At 47.7% G+C, this 17,578-nt stretch overlaps 1 protein-coding gene across 4 annotated transcripts in view; it reads right to left on the bottom strand.

Moving 5' to 3' along the window:
• Positions 1–13,327, bottom strand: part of ITGAL (integrin subunit alpha L) — a 39,536-nt gene extending 26,209 nt beyond the window's left edge. For 2 of the 4 annotated variants that reach the window (XM_047714070.1, XM_047714073.1), the window contains exons 1-10: positions 13,123–13,327; positions 11,964–12,066; positions 11,001–11,095; positions 10,821–10,888; positions 9,476–9,593; positions 9,220–9,350; positions 8,109–8,254; positions 3,233–3,365; positions 2,920–3,070; positions 64–137 (exon numbers count right to left, since the gene is read on the bottom strand). In XM_047714070.1, the coding sequence (XP_047570026.1) occupies positions 64–137; positions 2,920–3,070; positions 3,233–3,365; positions 8,109–8,254; positions 9,220–9,350; positions 9,476–9,593; positions 10,821–10,888; positions 11,001–11,095; positions 11,964–12,066; positions 13,123–13,177 (1,074 nt within the window). In that variant the 5' untranslated portion in view covers positions 13,178–13,327. The remainder of the gene's footprint in view (positions 1–63; positions 138–2,919; positions 3,071–3,232; positions 3,366–8,108; positions 8,255–9,219; positions 9,351–9,475; positions 9,594–10,820; positions 10,889–11,000; positions 11,096–11,963; positions 12,067–13,122) is intronic. The other 2 variants (XM_047714072.1, XM_047714074.1) reach the window with 1 other exon arrangement.
• Between the last annotated feature and the right edge of the window lie 4,251 nt (positions 13,328–17,578).

Here is a 17,578-nt window from a genome sequence, read left to right as displayed (position 1 = left end):
GCTTAGCCTAGTGCCCACAACATCCTTCAGCCCACCCCTCCCCACTTCAGGCCCGCCACTCACGTGGCTGAGGTCAGCGCTGATCCCACTAGAGGACAGCTCCATGTTGAAGGATGTCAGGTCCTGTTTGCTGGTGCCTAGGGATGAGGTAAAGAGAATGGGTGGACACTCGAGGAAAGACCGAGAAAGAAGCATGGCACCGGCCTTTGGGCAAGGTAGAAACCGCCTGCACGCCCGTCGGACTGGGCAGTGACATGGGCTGAGCTCAGTGTGAACCCGGGCAAACAAGTAGCTCTGTGGTTCTGCTCCCACTCAGGCTTCCCCACCACATCACCAAATCAGGATGGTTTTAGGTTCAAAATGCATCTGCGGCCTTCTCTGAAGAGCATGCAGGCCACCACACAGGGCCCAGCCATCCTCGCCTTTTGCCTGACAACTGTCCTCACTTACCCATTCAGCCCCTGACTTTGTTCTTCCTCTTGTCGTGTCTTTTTTCTGCAGAGCAAGCTGGAGTAATCTTTTGAAAAAATGTCTATCAGACCACATGTTTCCGTTTCTCAAAAACCCTTCATCCCTTGCCATCGCTCTTTAGATCAAAACCCTAGCTGCTTATAAGGAACTGGAAGGCCTGGCCTCTCTCTCCCACGTTGTCTCCCTTGCTCATCAGCTCCTGTCATGCTGACCTTTTTTCTGTTCCTCCGGCTCGCCTGCCCTTCCCCACCTCTGGGCCCCATGCTGGCTCTTCTCTGACTTCAACGGTCTTTGCCCACATTCCTCACGTGGCTGTTCGAGTCTCATCTTTCGTGTCTTGGTTCGAATGTCACCTCAGAGTGAATTCTACCTCCGTTAAAAAATAAAGCATCTAGAAAGGCCTTTTGAAAAGCCCATCTCACGTGGCTTCCCCCAGTGAAATCTTTCTATCCAGTTTATTAATTTCCTTTACAGCACCTATCATCATCCCTAATTACCCTGTTCTTTTGTTTTCTGTCTTTCTTTATCCAACCTGAATATGAGCCCCACATTGACAATATCCCTGAGTGTATTTTTTACTTTACTTTATTTATTTATTTGACAGAGAGATAGCACAAGTAAGCAGAGCATCAGACAGAGGGAGAGGGAGAAGCAGGCTCTCCACCGAGCAGGGAGCCCGATGTGGGGCTCCATCCCAGGGATCATGACCTGAGCTGAATGCCGCCGCCCAACTGACTGAGCCACCCAGGTGCCCCTGAATGTCTTATTCACAGCACCTGGTTAGTGCAAGCCTGAATTAATAAAATGAAAATCATCCCACCAGCCTTGCAAAGCTTCTGAGAGGAAGGAATTAAATGATATAGAAAAAGTGCCTGTTACCTTGTAAAGCTTTCAAGAAACACAGCAATTACCATGATTTTGTTCATTGTTCGTTCACTGCATAAATAATACTGCACATAATTTAATACAATGTAAGCTTCGGGGCCTCTGAGAGGGAGCATACAGCCCTTAACGGCGGCACCCGGAAAGAAGCCCTCAGCCTAGACTCAGGTTTGGGGAGAACTTATCAGAGGAAGTGACATCTAAGATACCCTCTGAAGCATGAGTCAGGGCAGGTCAGGATAGACGATCAGAGCCAGAGATAACCAGCTCTGCGATTTACAGAGGGCCTGCGAGGTACCAAGCACTCTGCTAAGCTGGGGTTGGGGCTTGAATTGTGTTGTCTAAAAAAAAAAAAAAAAAAAAAAAAAAAGTTATTTTCACGACCTAAGCCCTAGTACTTGAGAATATGACCTTGTTTGGAAATAGGGTCTTTACAATGCACTCGAGTTAAAATGAGGTCACTGGGGTAGGCCTCGATCCAACAGGATCCAATATTTTATAGTGTCCCTATGAAAGAGGGAAGTGTGGACACAGACAGACACGCACAGAGAGAAGAGGACGTGAGGGCAGACATGCAGGGGTTTGTAGACACGCAGATGACAGAAGTGATGCAGCCACAAGTCAAGGGATGCCAGGGACTGCTGCGGATGCCAGAAGTTAGAAGAGGCGAGAAGTGTTCTCTCCAAGACCTGTCAGAAAGAGCCTGCCCCCGCCCGCCCCTTGACCTCTGACTTCTGGCCTCCCGAAGCACAAGACACTAAATTCCTGTTGGTTTAAGCCTCTCGGTTTTTGGTACTTTGGTACAACAGCCCTAGGAAACTAATACAACAGTCAAACCTCCCAAAGCTGTGAGACTGGTATTATTAGCCCCAGTTAGCGGAGAACTCAGCAAGCCTCAGAGAGAGAAAGTAACCTGGCTGAGGTCACACAGCACAGGCAGAATGCCTTCCTGAGCGGTCTGCCCAGTCCCATTATATACACCACTTGCTTCTTCAACCGAACCAGACACAAAGCCCGTGTCCTAGCACAGGGGCCTTCCCAGAGGGAATCCCATAGCTTTCAGCAGACCGGGATTCCTGGGAAAATACCCCCCACCCAGAGCAAGTCCTCCATCCCAAGACTGCAGTCCAAACCTTCTCTTACTGCAGACCAAGAGGGCCTGTGGGCTCCCTGCACTTGGTCCCAGCCCACTAGTCCACCTTAAGTAAGTGGAGACAAGGGAAAATGAGGGAGCTGAGTGGGGTTGGGGAGGGTGGGAAATTCTACTTCTTCCACAGGCCTCGGTTAACAACAGCAAGCTAGAGGTCAGTTAGGGGCCTCACCCTGGCCCCAGCTGAGTTTTATGAGGAAGATGGAATTTCAGGGGGAAACAGAGGCTGCTCCTCAAGGGTCCCTCCCCCAAATCCGCCCCCCAAGGCCCTTTTCCAGGAGAGCCCTTCTTACAGCCTCAGACACTCTGAGCTCCTGTTACCACCATCACCCAGCATGTCGCTAGTCTGATTGTCTCAGATGAGCTTCCGTAAGCGACTTCCCCTCTCTCTCCCCAACCCCGGGTTTGCCACTCACCCTCAATGACATAGATCTTCTTTTGCAGCTCAGTGAACAGATCTTTAAGCTTCTCAAACGTGTCTAGGATCTTTACAAAATCCTTCGCAGGTTTTGAGGCAAATTCATGGAGCCTTTCCTGACTTTCCTTGGTCTCAAAATGCTTCCCGATCTGTGAGAGAGTGAAGACTGGAGAGTTGGCGTCCCCAGATCCGCAGATAAGGTCCTGCCTCCCCCCCACCCCCCCACCCCCCCGCCCAGGAGAAAGGGGAGTGGGGATCAGGAACAGGACAGGCAGGATAGGACTTGGGAAGTGGCCAGCACCCGACCATACCCCGATGATGTAGCGGGTGATGTCTTTGGCTGAGTCAATGTTGGCGTGGTCAGTGGCTTCCCCATCAGTGATGATGATAAGCACTTTGGTGGCATCTGGCCGGGCCCCCAGGTCTTGCCGGAACACCTCTGTCCTGTGTCCCAGAAGAGGCACATGTGAAAGTCTCCCCCACATCATGAGGGTTCCCCCCACTCACTCAGCTCATTAAGTCACTGTCCTGCTGGTTATGCAAAAGCCCTTCTCCCATCCCCCAGGCAGGCAGGTGTTCCCAGACTTCCAAGTTCTCTTCTGAACTTCCTACCTCACCCTGGCTGCCACCCCCCTCCTTTCAGACCAGTAGTCTTCGATGGAACTCTGGGTTGCCAGGGGTTGTCCTGGAGCCCATGGGCAGTGACAGGGAGGCTTTGTGAGGAGACACTCTGGGCTTCCTACTCTCCAGTTCAACCACACAACAACTACCCTTTTATTGGGTAGACATGTTGGGGATCCAGGTGCAATTTCAATACGGAAAACGGGCTCCACGCCTAGAGAAAATTGGGAAGTCATGCTTCCAGAACAAGCTCATCTGGCAGCGCCTCACCATTGATGGCCAGGCTGCCTGTAGGTGTCTCTGCTACAGCAAGTCTCCCAGGGAATGGAAGTCACCTATTTCGTTTCAGTTTTCCCCAGATCATGAGTTCCCCAGGGGAGGAACATGTCTGGTTTGCTCCTGTGTCTCTGGCTCCTGACATAGGGCAGGTGCTCAGTGCATATGACATAAAAGGGAGAAGGGAGTCCTGAACACTGGACAGGCCCATGCTCCAAAGTCGCACCTGCCCACGGCCTCCTTCTGGATGAAGACAGGGTGCCCACAGTTTCTGTTAGGACAACAGTTCTCCCTGTGCCATCTGATCCTTCCCTCCCCACCCCACAGCTCACTAGAGACGGACAATTAATCCAAGAGCAGCCAGTCTACACAGACTACAGCCCTTGACTTATGACATAACCTGACTTGGGAGCAGAAGCTGAAAGTCACACAGCAGGGTTGGGCGGGGTGGGGAGTGACAGGTGGAGAAGCTCTGATGGGGCAGGGCCAAGGCCTCTGTTCCATCTTGGGTGCAAATTGTTTCCCCGGCCTCTGTCCACATGGACATGGCCTCTCATGGCTCCTGTTCATGGATTTCCACCCTGGTTTAAACCGCCATCACCTCTCATCTCTATTTTTCAATAGCCTTCTACCTGGCCTTCCTGCTCCACCCCCGTCCCCTTCACAGCTTAACAGCCCTGCAACCAGAGGAATACTTCTTTAAAAATATATATTTTATTTATTTATTTGAGAGAGAGCACAAACAGGGGGGAGGCAGAAGGAGAAGCAGGCTCCCACTGAGCAGAGAGCCCGAAATAGGGCTCGATCCTAGGACCCCGGGATCATGACCTGAGTGGAAGGCAGATGCTTAACCGACTGAGCCACCCAGGCACCCCAGAGGGATCCTTTTAAAAACATAAATCAGATTATCATCCCTCTGCTCAAAACCTCCAGTGACTTCTCATCTCACTCTGAGGAAAAACCAAAGTCCTCCCTATGGCCTCAAAGGCCTTAAGTGCTCTGGACTCCCACGGTCTCTCTGACCTCATCTCCTACTACTTTTTGCCTTCACATACTTCTCCCCAGTCACACTGTTGTCCTGGTTCTTCTTGGAACATCCCAAGCATTTACTATTCCCTCTGCCTGGAATGGTCTTCCCAGGTATTGGCATGGCTGCTTCCTTGCCTCCAACCAGTCTTTGTGCAAATGTAACCTTCCCTCATCTTCCTACTGCCTACTGCTTTCTTTCTCTTTATAAACCTTCCATCTTCAGGAGCCTGGGTGGCTCAGTGGGTTAAGCCTCTGCCTTTGGCTCAGGTCATGATCTCAGGGTCCTGGCATTGAGTCCCGCATCAGGCTCTCTGCTCAGCAGGGAGCCTGCTTCCTCCTTTCTCTCTCTGCCTGCCTCTCTGCCTACTTGTGATCTCTCTCTGTCAAGTAAATAAATAAAAATATAAAATATATATATTAAAAGAAACAAAAACAAAAACTTCCATCTTCTACTACATTATCTAATTTACACACTGATCCTGTCTATTGTGTTTCTCTTCCCTAATATAATGTTAAACCATCAAGAGAGTAGAGACTTTTGTTTCATTCGTTGCTATAGTCCCAGAACCCAGAACATGACAAACAACAACCCACAGGCCAAAGCCAGCCCACAGATCGCTTCTGTGTATGGTCCATGAGCTAAAAATGGTATTTACATTTCTGGGACCCCAGAATCCATGTCTGTGCCATGTGACTTGATGCCTAAGGCAGAGCTGAGTGGACCTGTAGACACCCAGCCTCGGCCAATCAGACTTTCTCTCCTAGAAGCTGGAATTCAGTTTGGTCACCTGGACTGAGGAGCCAAGGCTGTCATTTTTTTTTTCTGGTGGACTTGCCTTGCCATGTACCCACCAAAGCTGTCTACAAAGAGAAGAATGAAGTGGACATGACAGGTCAAGTGAGCCTCAGAAGAAAAGGGCTGGGAACACTTCTGTAGAGCCTTGAGGAGATTCATCCCATGCATATTTAACTTATGCAAATACAGCTGTACAATCTTGGCAAAGAAATAAGAATCAGAAAAATAAGTGTCATGGCCCAGGAAATCCTTCCTGCTTTTTGACTTAATTTTTGTGTATGCCCAGGGGCAGCATGAGAAGGAAAGATACAATTCTCTTATTTCCCAAATCGTTTTCAGGGTCTCTGGCCACTTTAACGTGCAAAGACAGATATTTCTATTTTTAAAATTGTTGTTACTACTATTATTATTATTATTTTAAGTAGGCTCCTTGCCCAGCACGGAGCCCAGAGTGGGGCTTGGAGACCTGAGCTGTGATCAAGAGTCAGACACTTAACCTACTGAGCCACCCAGGTGCCCCATAGGTATTTTTAAAAAATATATAACACGGGCTCCTGGGAGTTGTAGTTCATTCCACTGGCACTGCTGTGGCTCGACGCTGGCCTCTGTCTGTGGCATGTGCCACTGTGGGGCTTAAGAACAGCCCATGGATGAATCCTATGAAGAGGTGGGGATTAGGGTCACACGGCAGGTGAGGCCGTGTTTGGATTTCCAACAGCCACTCTGCTGGACTCTCATGGAAGATAGGCCCAGAGTGTAGTATTTTTCAGTGACCATGATGACAGAAGCCCAATGCAAATATGATCACTCTGAGGCCATAGGATCCCCAGCTGGGATTTCCAGAATTCCTTTGAAGGGAGAAACTGGAACAAAAATCCCTAGATTCTAAGACACTATAGGAAGATTCACCTGGAGACAGAGGGTCTATGAGTGTCAGGAACGTGCAAAATCCTTCAGGGCAAAAAGGCAGTCTAACCTTGCACAAGAGAATCCACACTAGTCTGAAGCCTTTTGAGTGTACCTATTGGGGAAACAGCTTCGGGGCCAAGGGCAATCTTGTTACATATCAGCATATATACACAGGAGAGAAGCCAATCAGTGCAAGGAGTGCTAGAAAAACTCTAGTCAATGAGGTAGTCTGGCCATTAGTGAGAGAACCCACACTGGACAGAAACACTATGAGTAGGCTATTTGTCAGAGAAGCTTCAGAAATCAAACCTGCTGTTCATAGAAGAGTCCATAGTGGTGAAAAGCCCTATAGATATGGCCAGTGTGGAAAAGCCTTCAGTCAGAAAGGAAGGTGAATTGGTCACATCAGTGTCCACACAGGCCTGAAACTCTGCCTGTACGAAGCGTAAGGAGAGTTTCCACACCAGGGAGCATCTGTCTCCTGCAAGGCAAAATCCACACAAGAGAGACACCCCAGCTGTGTGTCCCATGTGGGAAAAGCTTCACTCAGAGAGGGAGTTTGGCTGTGCACCAGCGAAGCTGCTCAAAAGACTCACTCTTCGATTACTCTCTTCAAAGGAGTTTCTCTTTATGAATGAAAAGTACAAAATCCTCAGATCAAGCAACCTATCCCATTCTAAAGAATGATGGAGACTCTTTCAGAAAGACCATCATTGAGTTGGGCAAACTGATTTTTCTCCTTTCCCCCAAATGAGTATGAAAAGTAAATGTCTTGTTTATAATCATTAACCCAAAAAAAATCAAATAAAATATACAATATGGCCCTTCAGCACAATCCAACTGCATTCATCCAGGCCTCAATTGAAACACAGCCACCTGGTCTACCTCCAGGAGGAAGACCTTCTAGAGCAGATTTAGGAAATCAGGATATGCCAGCTTCCAATGAGGGACTCGAGTATACTGAATTTTATGAATAATTCAAGGAATTCCTCAAGGAGAATTTTCACTAGCAGATATTTTTGTTCACCTGCTGACTTCCAAAGCTGATCCCCAACTCATATGTGACCCAACCATGGCTGTCATGTTCACGATCACTTTCCAAGTTCTTAGTACTAGATCCTCGTGAGGTTTGGCATTACTCCCTGTCCCAAAGGCTCATGATCTACCCCTGCGTCCTCCCAAGAATTGCCGTTGGGGATTTAGTTAGTATGAAGTAGATTCCTGGACTAGGGGATCCTGGGAGACTCAGTCAGTTAAGCATCAGGTCACGATCCCTGGGTTCTGGGATTGAGTCCCGCAATTAGGCTCCCTGTTCAGTGGGGATCCTGCTTCTCCCCACCTCCGCTGCCTATCCCCCTGCTCATGCTTTCTCCTTCTCTTAAGTAAATAAATAAAATCCTTTTAAAAAATGAAAGAACCTGGACTAACATTGCTCCACTTGAATTCCTACAATAGCCTGCCCCTTGCTAAGCCCATCTGTTGAGTTCCTATACGCTGCAACCTGAGGGGGTCAGTGCAACTGACACGTGGGCTGTCTCCCACAAATGGGGACTCACGCGACATAGTTGATGGCACCAAAGGTGTTGGTCAGTTGGCGCATGTGTTCTACTTTGCCCAGCAGAACATCAGGGTTCTTCGTCTTAACATAATCCAAGAAATTAAATTCTATTTTGTGGTCCGTGGAAAACTGAACGGCAGCAAACTAGAAAAAGAAGGAAGAAATGAAATATCACTTCATATCCCTTCCTATTTGTCTGCTCCAATCTATTTTTTTTACTTTTTTAAAAGATTTTATTTATTTATTTGACAGACAGAGATCACAAGTAGGCAGAGAGGCAGGCAGAGACACAGAGAGAGGGAAGCACGCTACCTGCTAAGCAGACAGCCTGACAGGGGGCTCGATCCCAGGACCCGGAGATCACAACCTGAGCCAAAGGCAGAGGTTTAACCCACTGAGCCACCCAGGTGCCCCTCACTTTATTTTTAAGTAATCTTTATCCCCAACATGGGGCTCAAACTCATAACCCCCTTGCTCTTCCAACTGTGCCATCCAGGGGCCCCTTCTAGTCAATTTCTTATCTGGGACCTGGGTAACCCAACCCCACATTCCTGCCTCAGAGCATTCTTTTGAAAATGAAGTAATATATACACAAACACAGAAATAAAATTAACTAAACCCCTGATACCTTATGTAGTGCCATCTGCTGAACTCCTATCCTCTGGGGATGGTTCTGCTGAGGGACCCCGCTAAGCTGGATACAGCTGGTTGGGCCACACATGCCACTCAGCTGAGGCTAGGCCAGTGAGAATCTATTCTCCAAGAGTTTGAAATTTGCAAAAGGAGGGGTTGGTGGAGAGGACGGGAAAACCCTCCTGAAACTTTAATTTGTAAGCTTAGGAGCTTTCCACAGGCCCATGTGATCCAAAGAAGCTGAGGGAGTCAGTGTGTGGAGAGAGAAGAGGAAAGCCAAAAAGAAACAGAAATGAGAACTAACGAGAATCCCAGACACTTTTTACTTCCTAGTTTCTTGTCTCTTCCAGAGGTCCAGTCCAACTATGCCTTTAGGTTCTGAAGACACCTCATAGTAAGTTTTTTCTTTTATGCCTTACGTTAGCTCAACCAGGCATCTATGGCCTACGATCAGGAGAACTAATTAATATATTTACCTGGTAGGAAGAATTGCTGAGTTTCTTCATCACATCCTTCATGAAGTCCACAATCTTCTGAAATTCATCTGTCTGCAAGCTCATTGAACCATCAAACAGGAACACCAAGTCCACGTTGCCCTTTATACATTCTAGAGAAGCGAAACACAAAGGGACTCGGTGAAATGTCTCCATGGGTTGGCGGGCCCATGCTGTTTCCATTATACGGGCAGCTACGTGGGAGAGATTTTTACCCACTGGATCCCCAGCTCCTTACCCTGATAACCAGGGCGCCCTTGCAGCACAGGACCCTTCAGATTCTGGTGGAAAATGTAACACAAGCCACTTAGGTAGACATTCTGGTCACATGTCCGAGATAGCCCAGGATCACATGCCTGAAGGAAGCAAATGTTCAAAAAAAGGGGTGGGTGGGTCTTCTTCCTTTGTGTCTTCTGGGCCCCCTCAGCCAAGAACAAGAACCTTCAGAGTCACCACCCCTGACCTCACTCCCTACAACCAACAGGTGACCAAGGCAAGGTAATTCTGCCCCAGGTCTTATAGCTGCCTCTCCATCCCTACTGCCAAAGCTGTGTGCCAGGGGAGGCTCACTGCCTACAGGATAGAGTTTAAGCTCCTGAGCTGGGCATTCATACTGTTTACAGTTGGGCCCTCTCCTACATTTCCAGGCCTATCCCCTTCCATTCCCAATCACATCTTGTTTTTAAGGCAAATCACCCACTATTCCCAGAAGATACAATATTATTTCTTTCATTTGTGACAATATTTCCTGCCAGACTGCAATTTCTCAAAAGTCGGGGCTCATGTTATCTTTATCACTCACTTGTCTGACCCCGTAGGAGCCTAGCACATTGGCTGGCATGTAAAAGTAGCTAAGTAAACAGGTCTCCATCGATGCTAGCTAAATGCTTCACTTAGCCAGCCTTCTATCTCGTACATCTGTGTCAGAAGATGCTGCTGGGATGAACTGTAAAGACCAGCAGGCTTGGAACCAAAGGGGAATTTGATTCACATCCTGGCTCTACCTCTTTAAAACCATGTGACCTTGGTCAAGCCTCTTAAGCCCTTGGGTCTCGTTTCCTTGTGTGTAAAATGTGTATAAGGATCCCTGATCCTTCCCGAGTGTACTGAAGGTTAGAAAAGAGAACTTCAGGCATTTGTGCATCACTTCCCAATTTCTGGGCATATTATGCAGACTAGTATTTATTTAATGTTTTATTTACTTCAAATTTATTTTTTATTTAAATCTTAGCCTCATTTCAAGAAATCCGATCCAAGACATCATTTATTTGATGTGTCATATATTTTTCCCAACAAACTATTAAATAAAAATATAATTATAAAACGTGGAAAGTCTGTGTACCACCAAAATTCATCTCTGTATGTCAATGGCCACAGTTCATATTTGGAAAAAGAATGACATAAGTAAGGTCTCAAAAATAGCTGGCTCATACTTGGGTTTTTAATAAACGCTGATTGATAATAAATGCAGAATCTCTCTGATGCCTGTAATCTTCTATAGTATCTTTACTCAACTTTCCCTTCCTTCTTTTCCATCTGTCTTTCTTAGCATTGACTGATATCACACTACACAAGATTCTTACCAAAAGCTTTCCACTTGTGAAGTCTGTCGCCAAGGTCATTCCCAAGTACTTGGAGGTATAGCTGGAACCTGTAGGCAGCGGGAGATGGGTCTGGAGGAGCTTAGGTAATCCAGGTGTGGTGGGATCAGCCTCAACTTCACTGAGACACCATTCCTCCCAGGCCCCTCATCAGTTACTCACCACTCAGGCTTACTGGTAGGCAGTGGCCAGGGTCTGGATGGCACTGATAGAGGTTTCCTGTGCTGTTCCCCTCACCTGGAGCTCCCACGACAACCCTGATGAGAAATCTCACCGGTGAGATGGGAATTGTCCCCGTCTTCACCCACCCACTCCTACCCATTAGGGGTTTCAGATCCACAAATATCTCAGAACATTGTAGCCAGTCCCTTTCCGGGAGGCTCCTCAGCCCCTACCTCTTCCCTATCGAATACATCAAACTTCTAGAAAGTTAAGAATCTTTTTCATTCATAGTCTAGAAAAACTGAGGACCGGAGACTGATGTGCCAGAAGGTCAAATTATGAGTTTATTCAATAAGCCATCAATTCAAAAGTCATTTACGGGGGGTGCCTGGGTGGCTTAGCCCGTTAAGTGGTTAAGCATTTGCCTTCAGCTCATGTCATGGTCCCAGGGTCCTGGGTTAAGCCCTGCGTTGGGCTCCCTGCTCACTGGGGAGTCTGCTTCTCCCTCTCCCTCTGCCCCTCCTCTCTGCCAGTGATCTCACTGTCTCTCTCAAATAAATAAATAAAATCTTTCTAAAAAATCATTTATGTCATATAGACTACTTGCTAGGCTGGGGCATGTACTAGGGATGAGGGAGAAAAAGAAAGACACAAAATCCCTGCCATCAAGGCGCTCTCTGTCTAGTCAGAGCCCCCATGGGGAATCTGGAAGTGTTGCGAAGCCTTTTAGGGGCTGTGATATCTCCCCTTTTATTAGGCACTTGTGTGGGGATTTAATGACAGACGGTCCTCCCCTTTCGGAGGGGCTTGCTCCTGTTTCTGAGAAATCCCACCGTGACTCTTCCACACAGGAAGACCCTAGGACCCTACCAGTTCCCCTGATCTGGCCCACCCCGGGTGCTGGTGTCCTGGTCCCCTGTCCTGGCTCTGCGGGGCCAGGGAGGGCCTGGGGCCACAGCTCACCCGTCTCCAACCTGCAGGACGCGGTACCCGAAATGCCTCCCGGCGTGTGGGAAGGAGAAGTTTTGCACGTGCCGCACTTCCAGATTGTAGCCGGAGGCCCTGGCTGAGGGAGACCAGGGGGTGCGGTCAGCCACTTCCGGCTGGCCAGTCCCCCGCACGTGCCCCCAGAGCCGCGAGCGCTGATTGGCTGTCGCCCACGTGCCCCCAGGGGGCGGCTGACCCATGAAGACCCGGCTCCTTCCTCCGGGGTGCTCAAGCCACGAGCTCTGGAGGCAGAGCCGGACCTTCCCCCTTGGGCTTCCCCTTTCAGGAACTTGACTCCGGGGGAGAAATCTGGAAGCAGCGACGCCTTTACCACCCAGAGCCCGCTTGACCTCCCAGCAAAGAAGGAAGGATGAGGAGGCGGAGGTCCGTGAGACAGAGGCAGATGGAAGGGGCCCCTCAGGCGATGGGGTTGCCCCCTGGCAGGGTGCATCTCCCTACACACCCACTTCTCCTTTGGGCCTGAGACCCGAGATATTAGCCTCAGGCTTCTGCCACAGACTCATGGTTTCAGGATCCCCTATCTCTGTGGAACTGCTTCTCATCTAATGCTCCCTTACTGCCCACGCCACCATGCACCAGTCTCTTCCTTCCATCAGCTCTCAGATTCCCCCATGTTACCTCCCACCTGAAGCAGCCCAAGCATCCTCTACAGGTCCCCAACTGTCCCTTTGGGCCCCGCTTTCCTTCCAGGCATCAGGCTTCTTTCCGCAGCATCCTGGGATGGCAGAGATCCCAGACTGTTCCATCAAACAGACTGAGGCGCAGAAAGGGGAAAGGGCTGAGATGGTGGTCCACGGTCGTACCTCGAGCAGGACCAGACCCCAGCCACAGCTGCAGGTACCCATTAGCCATCTGCCTCCTTTTAAAACACCACTCCGCTTCTCTGTTGCCAGCTGTGTCTCCCTTCTCTGTCTCCCCCCAGAACGTGCTACAACTTTGGACTCTTGACTTTCTTTCCTTTCCCCGTTCCCTCCAAGATTCCTGAGCCTCACTGTCCGCTATGGCCCATCCCACCCCACGGCAGCTGCTCGTTTACTCCAGTTCCACAAAGCCCTGCTGTTTCTGGCCACATATACATGTCCCTTCCCTTCCCGGCCCCTTTCCCATTGCCTACCAAAGAGAAAAGGCCCACACAGCAGTAGCCTCATGACGGTGACGCAGGAGTTCATCTTTCCAGCTGCTGGAGGGACCTAATCCAACACTCTGGTTTCCGAGAGTCCTGGGGATTTGCCGGCAACCCAGACAGGGTGAAAGAAGGAAATGATAATGCCCCAGGGCCTCTTACAGTGGGACTTTCTCACACAGGCGACAGGCTGGTGACACTGGGTGTGGGTGAGCCTGCAGGGGTTGTGAAACCACATGGGTTGAGAGGAAGTACAAGCAGGTTAGAGACACTTCCTGTGCCCGCCTGAGTTTTCACAGCATCCAGGAGCAGACAACACAGTAGGTAGATGTCTGCTTGTTCTGCCCAGGAGCTGCCGATCCCTTGTCTTTTACCAACACACAAACCGAAGACTATAAAGCTCAGCAGAAGACTCGTCGAAGAAGCTGTGGTACAATCATAAATGAATGCCACCAAAAAAAAAAAAAAAAAATGGCGCCTGGGTGGCTCAATGGGTTAAGCCTCTGCCTTCGGCTCAGGTCATGATCTCAGGGTCCTGGGATCGAGTCCCACATCGGGCTCTCTGCTCAGCGGGGAGTCTACTTCCTCCTCTCTCTCTGCCTGCCTCTCTGCCTACGTGTGATCTTTCTCTGTGTGTCAAATAAATAAATAAAATCTTTAAAAAAATGAGAGCGAAAGAAAGAAAAAATGTATAAGGTAGGAAAAGGGAAGAATGACATAGTTTTCTCTTGACATTGAAGGATGCCCATAATACACCAACGGAGAAAAAACAGAAAAAGAATATCCACAGAACAGGAGAAAATATTTGCAAATCCTGTATCTGCTATGGGACTTGTATCTAGAATATACAAAGAATTCTCATAACTCAACAGTAAAAAGACAAATGATCCAGTGTTTCAAATGGGCAAAGAATTTAAATATACATTTCCCCGAGGATGATGTATAAGATTTTATTTTATTTTATTTAGAGAGAAAGCGAGCCGGCAAGTTGGGGGAGGGGCTGAGGGACAAGCAGACTCTCCACTGAGTGCAGGGCCTGACATGGGGCTCAGCACAGGGCTCCTCCATCCCAGGGACACCGAGATCATGATCTGAGCCAAAACCAAGAGTCAGATGCTTAGCTGACTGAGCCACCCAGGTGCCCCTGGGTGATGAGAGGTAAACAGGATGATAAGGTAAACAGCAACTCACAGAGAAAAGATGTTCAGTATCATCAGTCCTTAGGGAAATGCAAATAAAAACCAAAATAAGATACCACATGTCTAGAATAAGAAAGAAAGAAAAGAACACAGATCGATGAGGGTGTAGAGAAATCGGAGCCCCTGTACGTTGCCGGAGGGACGTAAAATGGTGCTGCTGCTGTGGGAAACAGTCTGACAGTTTCTCAAAAAAAGTTAAACATAGTTACTACACAACCTAGCAATTCTAAAAGAATGGAAAATGGACGTTCATACAAAAATGTATCTATGAATACTCATAGCAGCCTTATTCCTATTAGCCCCAAACTGGAAACAATGCAAATGTCTTTCAACCGATGAACAGATCAAGAAAATAGACTCTATCCACATGATGGAATATTATTCAACCATAAAAAGGAATGAAGCACTGATCCATGCCTCAAAGGGGACAAACCTTGAAGACCTTACACTAAGCACATATTGTGTGATTCCATTTAAGTGAAATGTCCAGAATAGGTAGATCTACAGAGATAAAAAATAGATTAATGGAGGGGCAACTGGGTGGCTCATTGGGTTAAAGCCTCTGCCTTTGGCTCAGGTCATGATCCCAAGGTCCTGGGATCCAGCCCCGCATCGGGCTCCCTGCTCAGCGAGGAGCCTCCTTCCCCCTCTCGCTCTGCCTGCCTCTCTGCCTACTTGTGATCTCTGTCTGTCAAATAAATAAATAAAATCTTAAAAAAAATAGATTAATGGTTGCCAAGATGGGTGGGGGGAGTGGGGAATGAGGAGTGACTGCTAATAGGTATAAGGTTCCTTTTTGGGGTGGTGAAATGTTCTGTAATTAGTGGTGATGATTGTGCAACTTTATGAATATATTAAAAACCACTGAATGGGGCACCTGCCTGGCTCAGTCGGAAGAGCATTTGACTCTTGATCTTGGGGTTGTGATTTTGAGCTCCATGTGGGGGGTAGAGATTACTTAAAATTTAAAAAAAAAATCTTTAAAAACCACTGACTTGTACACTTATTTTTAAATGGCAAAGTTTGGGGCACCGGGGTGGCTCAGTCAGTTGAGCGGCCGCCTTCAGCTCAGGTCATGATCTCAGGGTCCTGGGATTGAGCCCCACATCGGGCTCTCCACTCAGTGGTGAGTCCGCTTCTTCCTCTGCCTCTGTGATCTCTCTTGCTTTCGCTCTCTCTAATAAATAAATTTTTAAAATCTTTAAAATGGCAAAGTTTATGGTATGTGAATTCTATCTTAAGGTGCACTTGGGTGGCTCAGTGGGTTAAGCCTCTGCCTTCGACCCAGGTCATGATCTCAGGGTCTTGGGATCAAGCCCCGCATCAGGCTCTCTGCTCAGCAGGAAGCCTGCTTCTCTGCCTACTTGTGATCTCTGTCTGTCAAATAAACAAATAAAATCTTAAAAAAAAAAAAAGAAAACGAAAATCAAAAAGGAAGTGGCTCAGTCCCTTAGGCATCCGAAGCTTGGTCTGGGCTCGGGTCTTGATCTCAAGGTTGTAAGTTCAAGCCCCACACTGGCCTCCACACTGGGTGTGGAACCTACTTAAAAAAACGAAAGAAAAAAAAAGAAAAGAAAAAGAGGAGTTGAAATTGTGTGTGTGTGTGTGTGTGTGTGTGCTTGTGTGTGTAAAGTCTGAAAGGACACACAACCAAACTCCGAACAGTGGTTACTTCTATTCTAAAAGAATAAGGTTTTCATGTTTCTGTATTGTCTGAATTTTTTTTTTTACAATGAGGATGTAAAACTTACGTAATTTTAGAAAATAAAAATAATTAAAAACACAACAGAATAGAGGAACTTGTATTTGTTTCTGGGAAAGTGGGAAGGCCCCTCAGATTCTCCCACGTGTTGTGAGGAAGTCCTATTTAGCTTGCAAGCCCCCTTCCAGTGTCACGGCCCGTGGGCTGTTGTTGCAGACACATTATCTCTCATCTGCTGGTAGGCAGCTGCAATGTGAGAAGTTGCCTCCTGATCCTTAGATAATATCAGGTAGTCTTTTTCAAATTCAGCTAAAATCAGATAATTCAGGCTGGCTCCTTTGATCCTCTGTATAACAGTTACGGTTTGTATCTAATCAAATTCTTTTGTGTCCTTCTGAAATTACAAAAAAAGAATACTCACTTAAAAATTCAGACACAGGGGTGCCTGGGTGGCTCAGTGGGTTAAAGCCTCTGCCTTCAGCTCAGGTCGTGATCCCAGGGTCCTGGGATCGAGCCCCACGTCAGGCTCTCTGCTCAGTGGGGAGCCTGCTTCTCTCTCTCTGCCTGCCTCTCTGCCTATTTGTGATCCCCGTCTGTCAAATAAATAAATAAAATCTTAAAAAAAATAATTCAGACACCACAGGAGCGTGTAAAGTAAAAGGATGCACACTCTCTTTTAATATCCACCCCCCCACACACATACCCCTGAATCCCAAAAATAACCATTGGCAACAATTTGGAGCTGTACCTGCTTCGTGACAGAAAAAAAATTGTTAGTCCTAGTAATCAACCATACAGGTTGGACCTGTTTGGAAAAACTGTTAATTATCTCACCACAGAACATCTAACTAGAATTATTAATAGTCAAATTGTCCCCTTCTAGAGTGAAGGTTTTCCTTTGGACTGTCTTCAAAATTTAAATTCTTTTTTTAAAAAAGATTTTTATTTATTTATTGGACAGAGAGAGAGAGAGATTACAAGTAGGCAGAGAGGCAGGCAGCGGGGGCGGAATGCAGGCTCCCTGCTGAGCAGAGAGCTCGGAGCAGGACTCGATTCCAGGATCCCGAGATCATGACCTGAGCTAAAGGCAGAGGCTTAACCCGCTGAACCACCCAGGCGTCCCAAAATTTAAATTCTTAAATTAGGGTGTAAGTGTATAGAAACTTCAGATGTATCGGTCATAACACCTGGAATAGAAGGAATTCAGGGGGGGCACCTGGGTTGCTCAGTGGGCTAAGCCTCTGCCTTTGGCTCAGGTCATGATCTCAGGGTCCTGGTGTCGAGCCCCGCATCAGACTCTCTGGGAGCCTGCTTCCCCCTCTCTCTCTGCCCGCCTCTCTGCCTACTTGTGATCTCTGTCAAATAAATAAAAAGAAATCTTTTAAAAATATAAAAAATATTTTAAAAACAGAAGGAATTCAGGAAATGATCTCAAGGTCACCACTGCTTGGGTTGTAGCTTAGCTTATGTTTCAGTAGGCAAACGTACTCACTTACATATTAGATTCTGGTTTTCAGTTTAAAAGGACAGAAGAATGGTTTTTTTT

The sequence above is a fragment of the Lutra lutra genome, chromosome 18 (genome assembly GCF_902655055.1).
Source record: "Lutra lutra chromosome 18, mLutLut1.2, whole genome shotgun sequence".
In the NCBI taxonomy this organism is placed as follows: Eukaryota; Metazoa; Chordata; class Mammalia; order Carnivora; family Mustelidae; genus Lutra; species Lutra lutra.
Note: the sequence above shows the minus strand (reverse complement) of the source record. Positions and strands in the feature narration are given on the sequence as shown.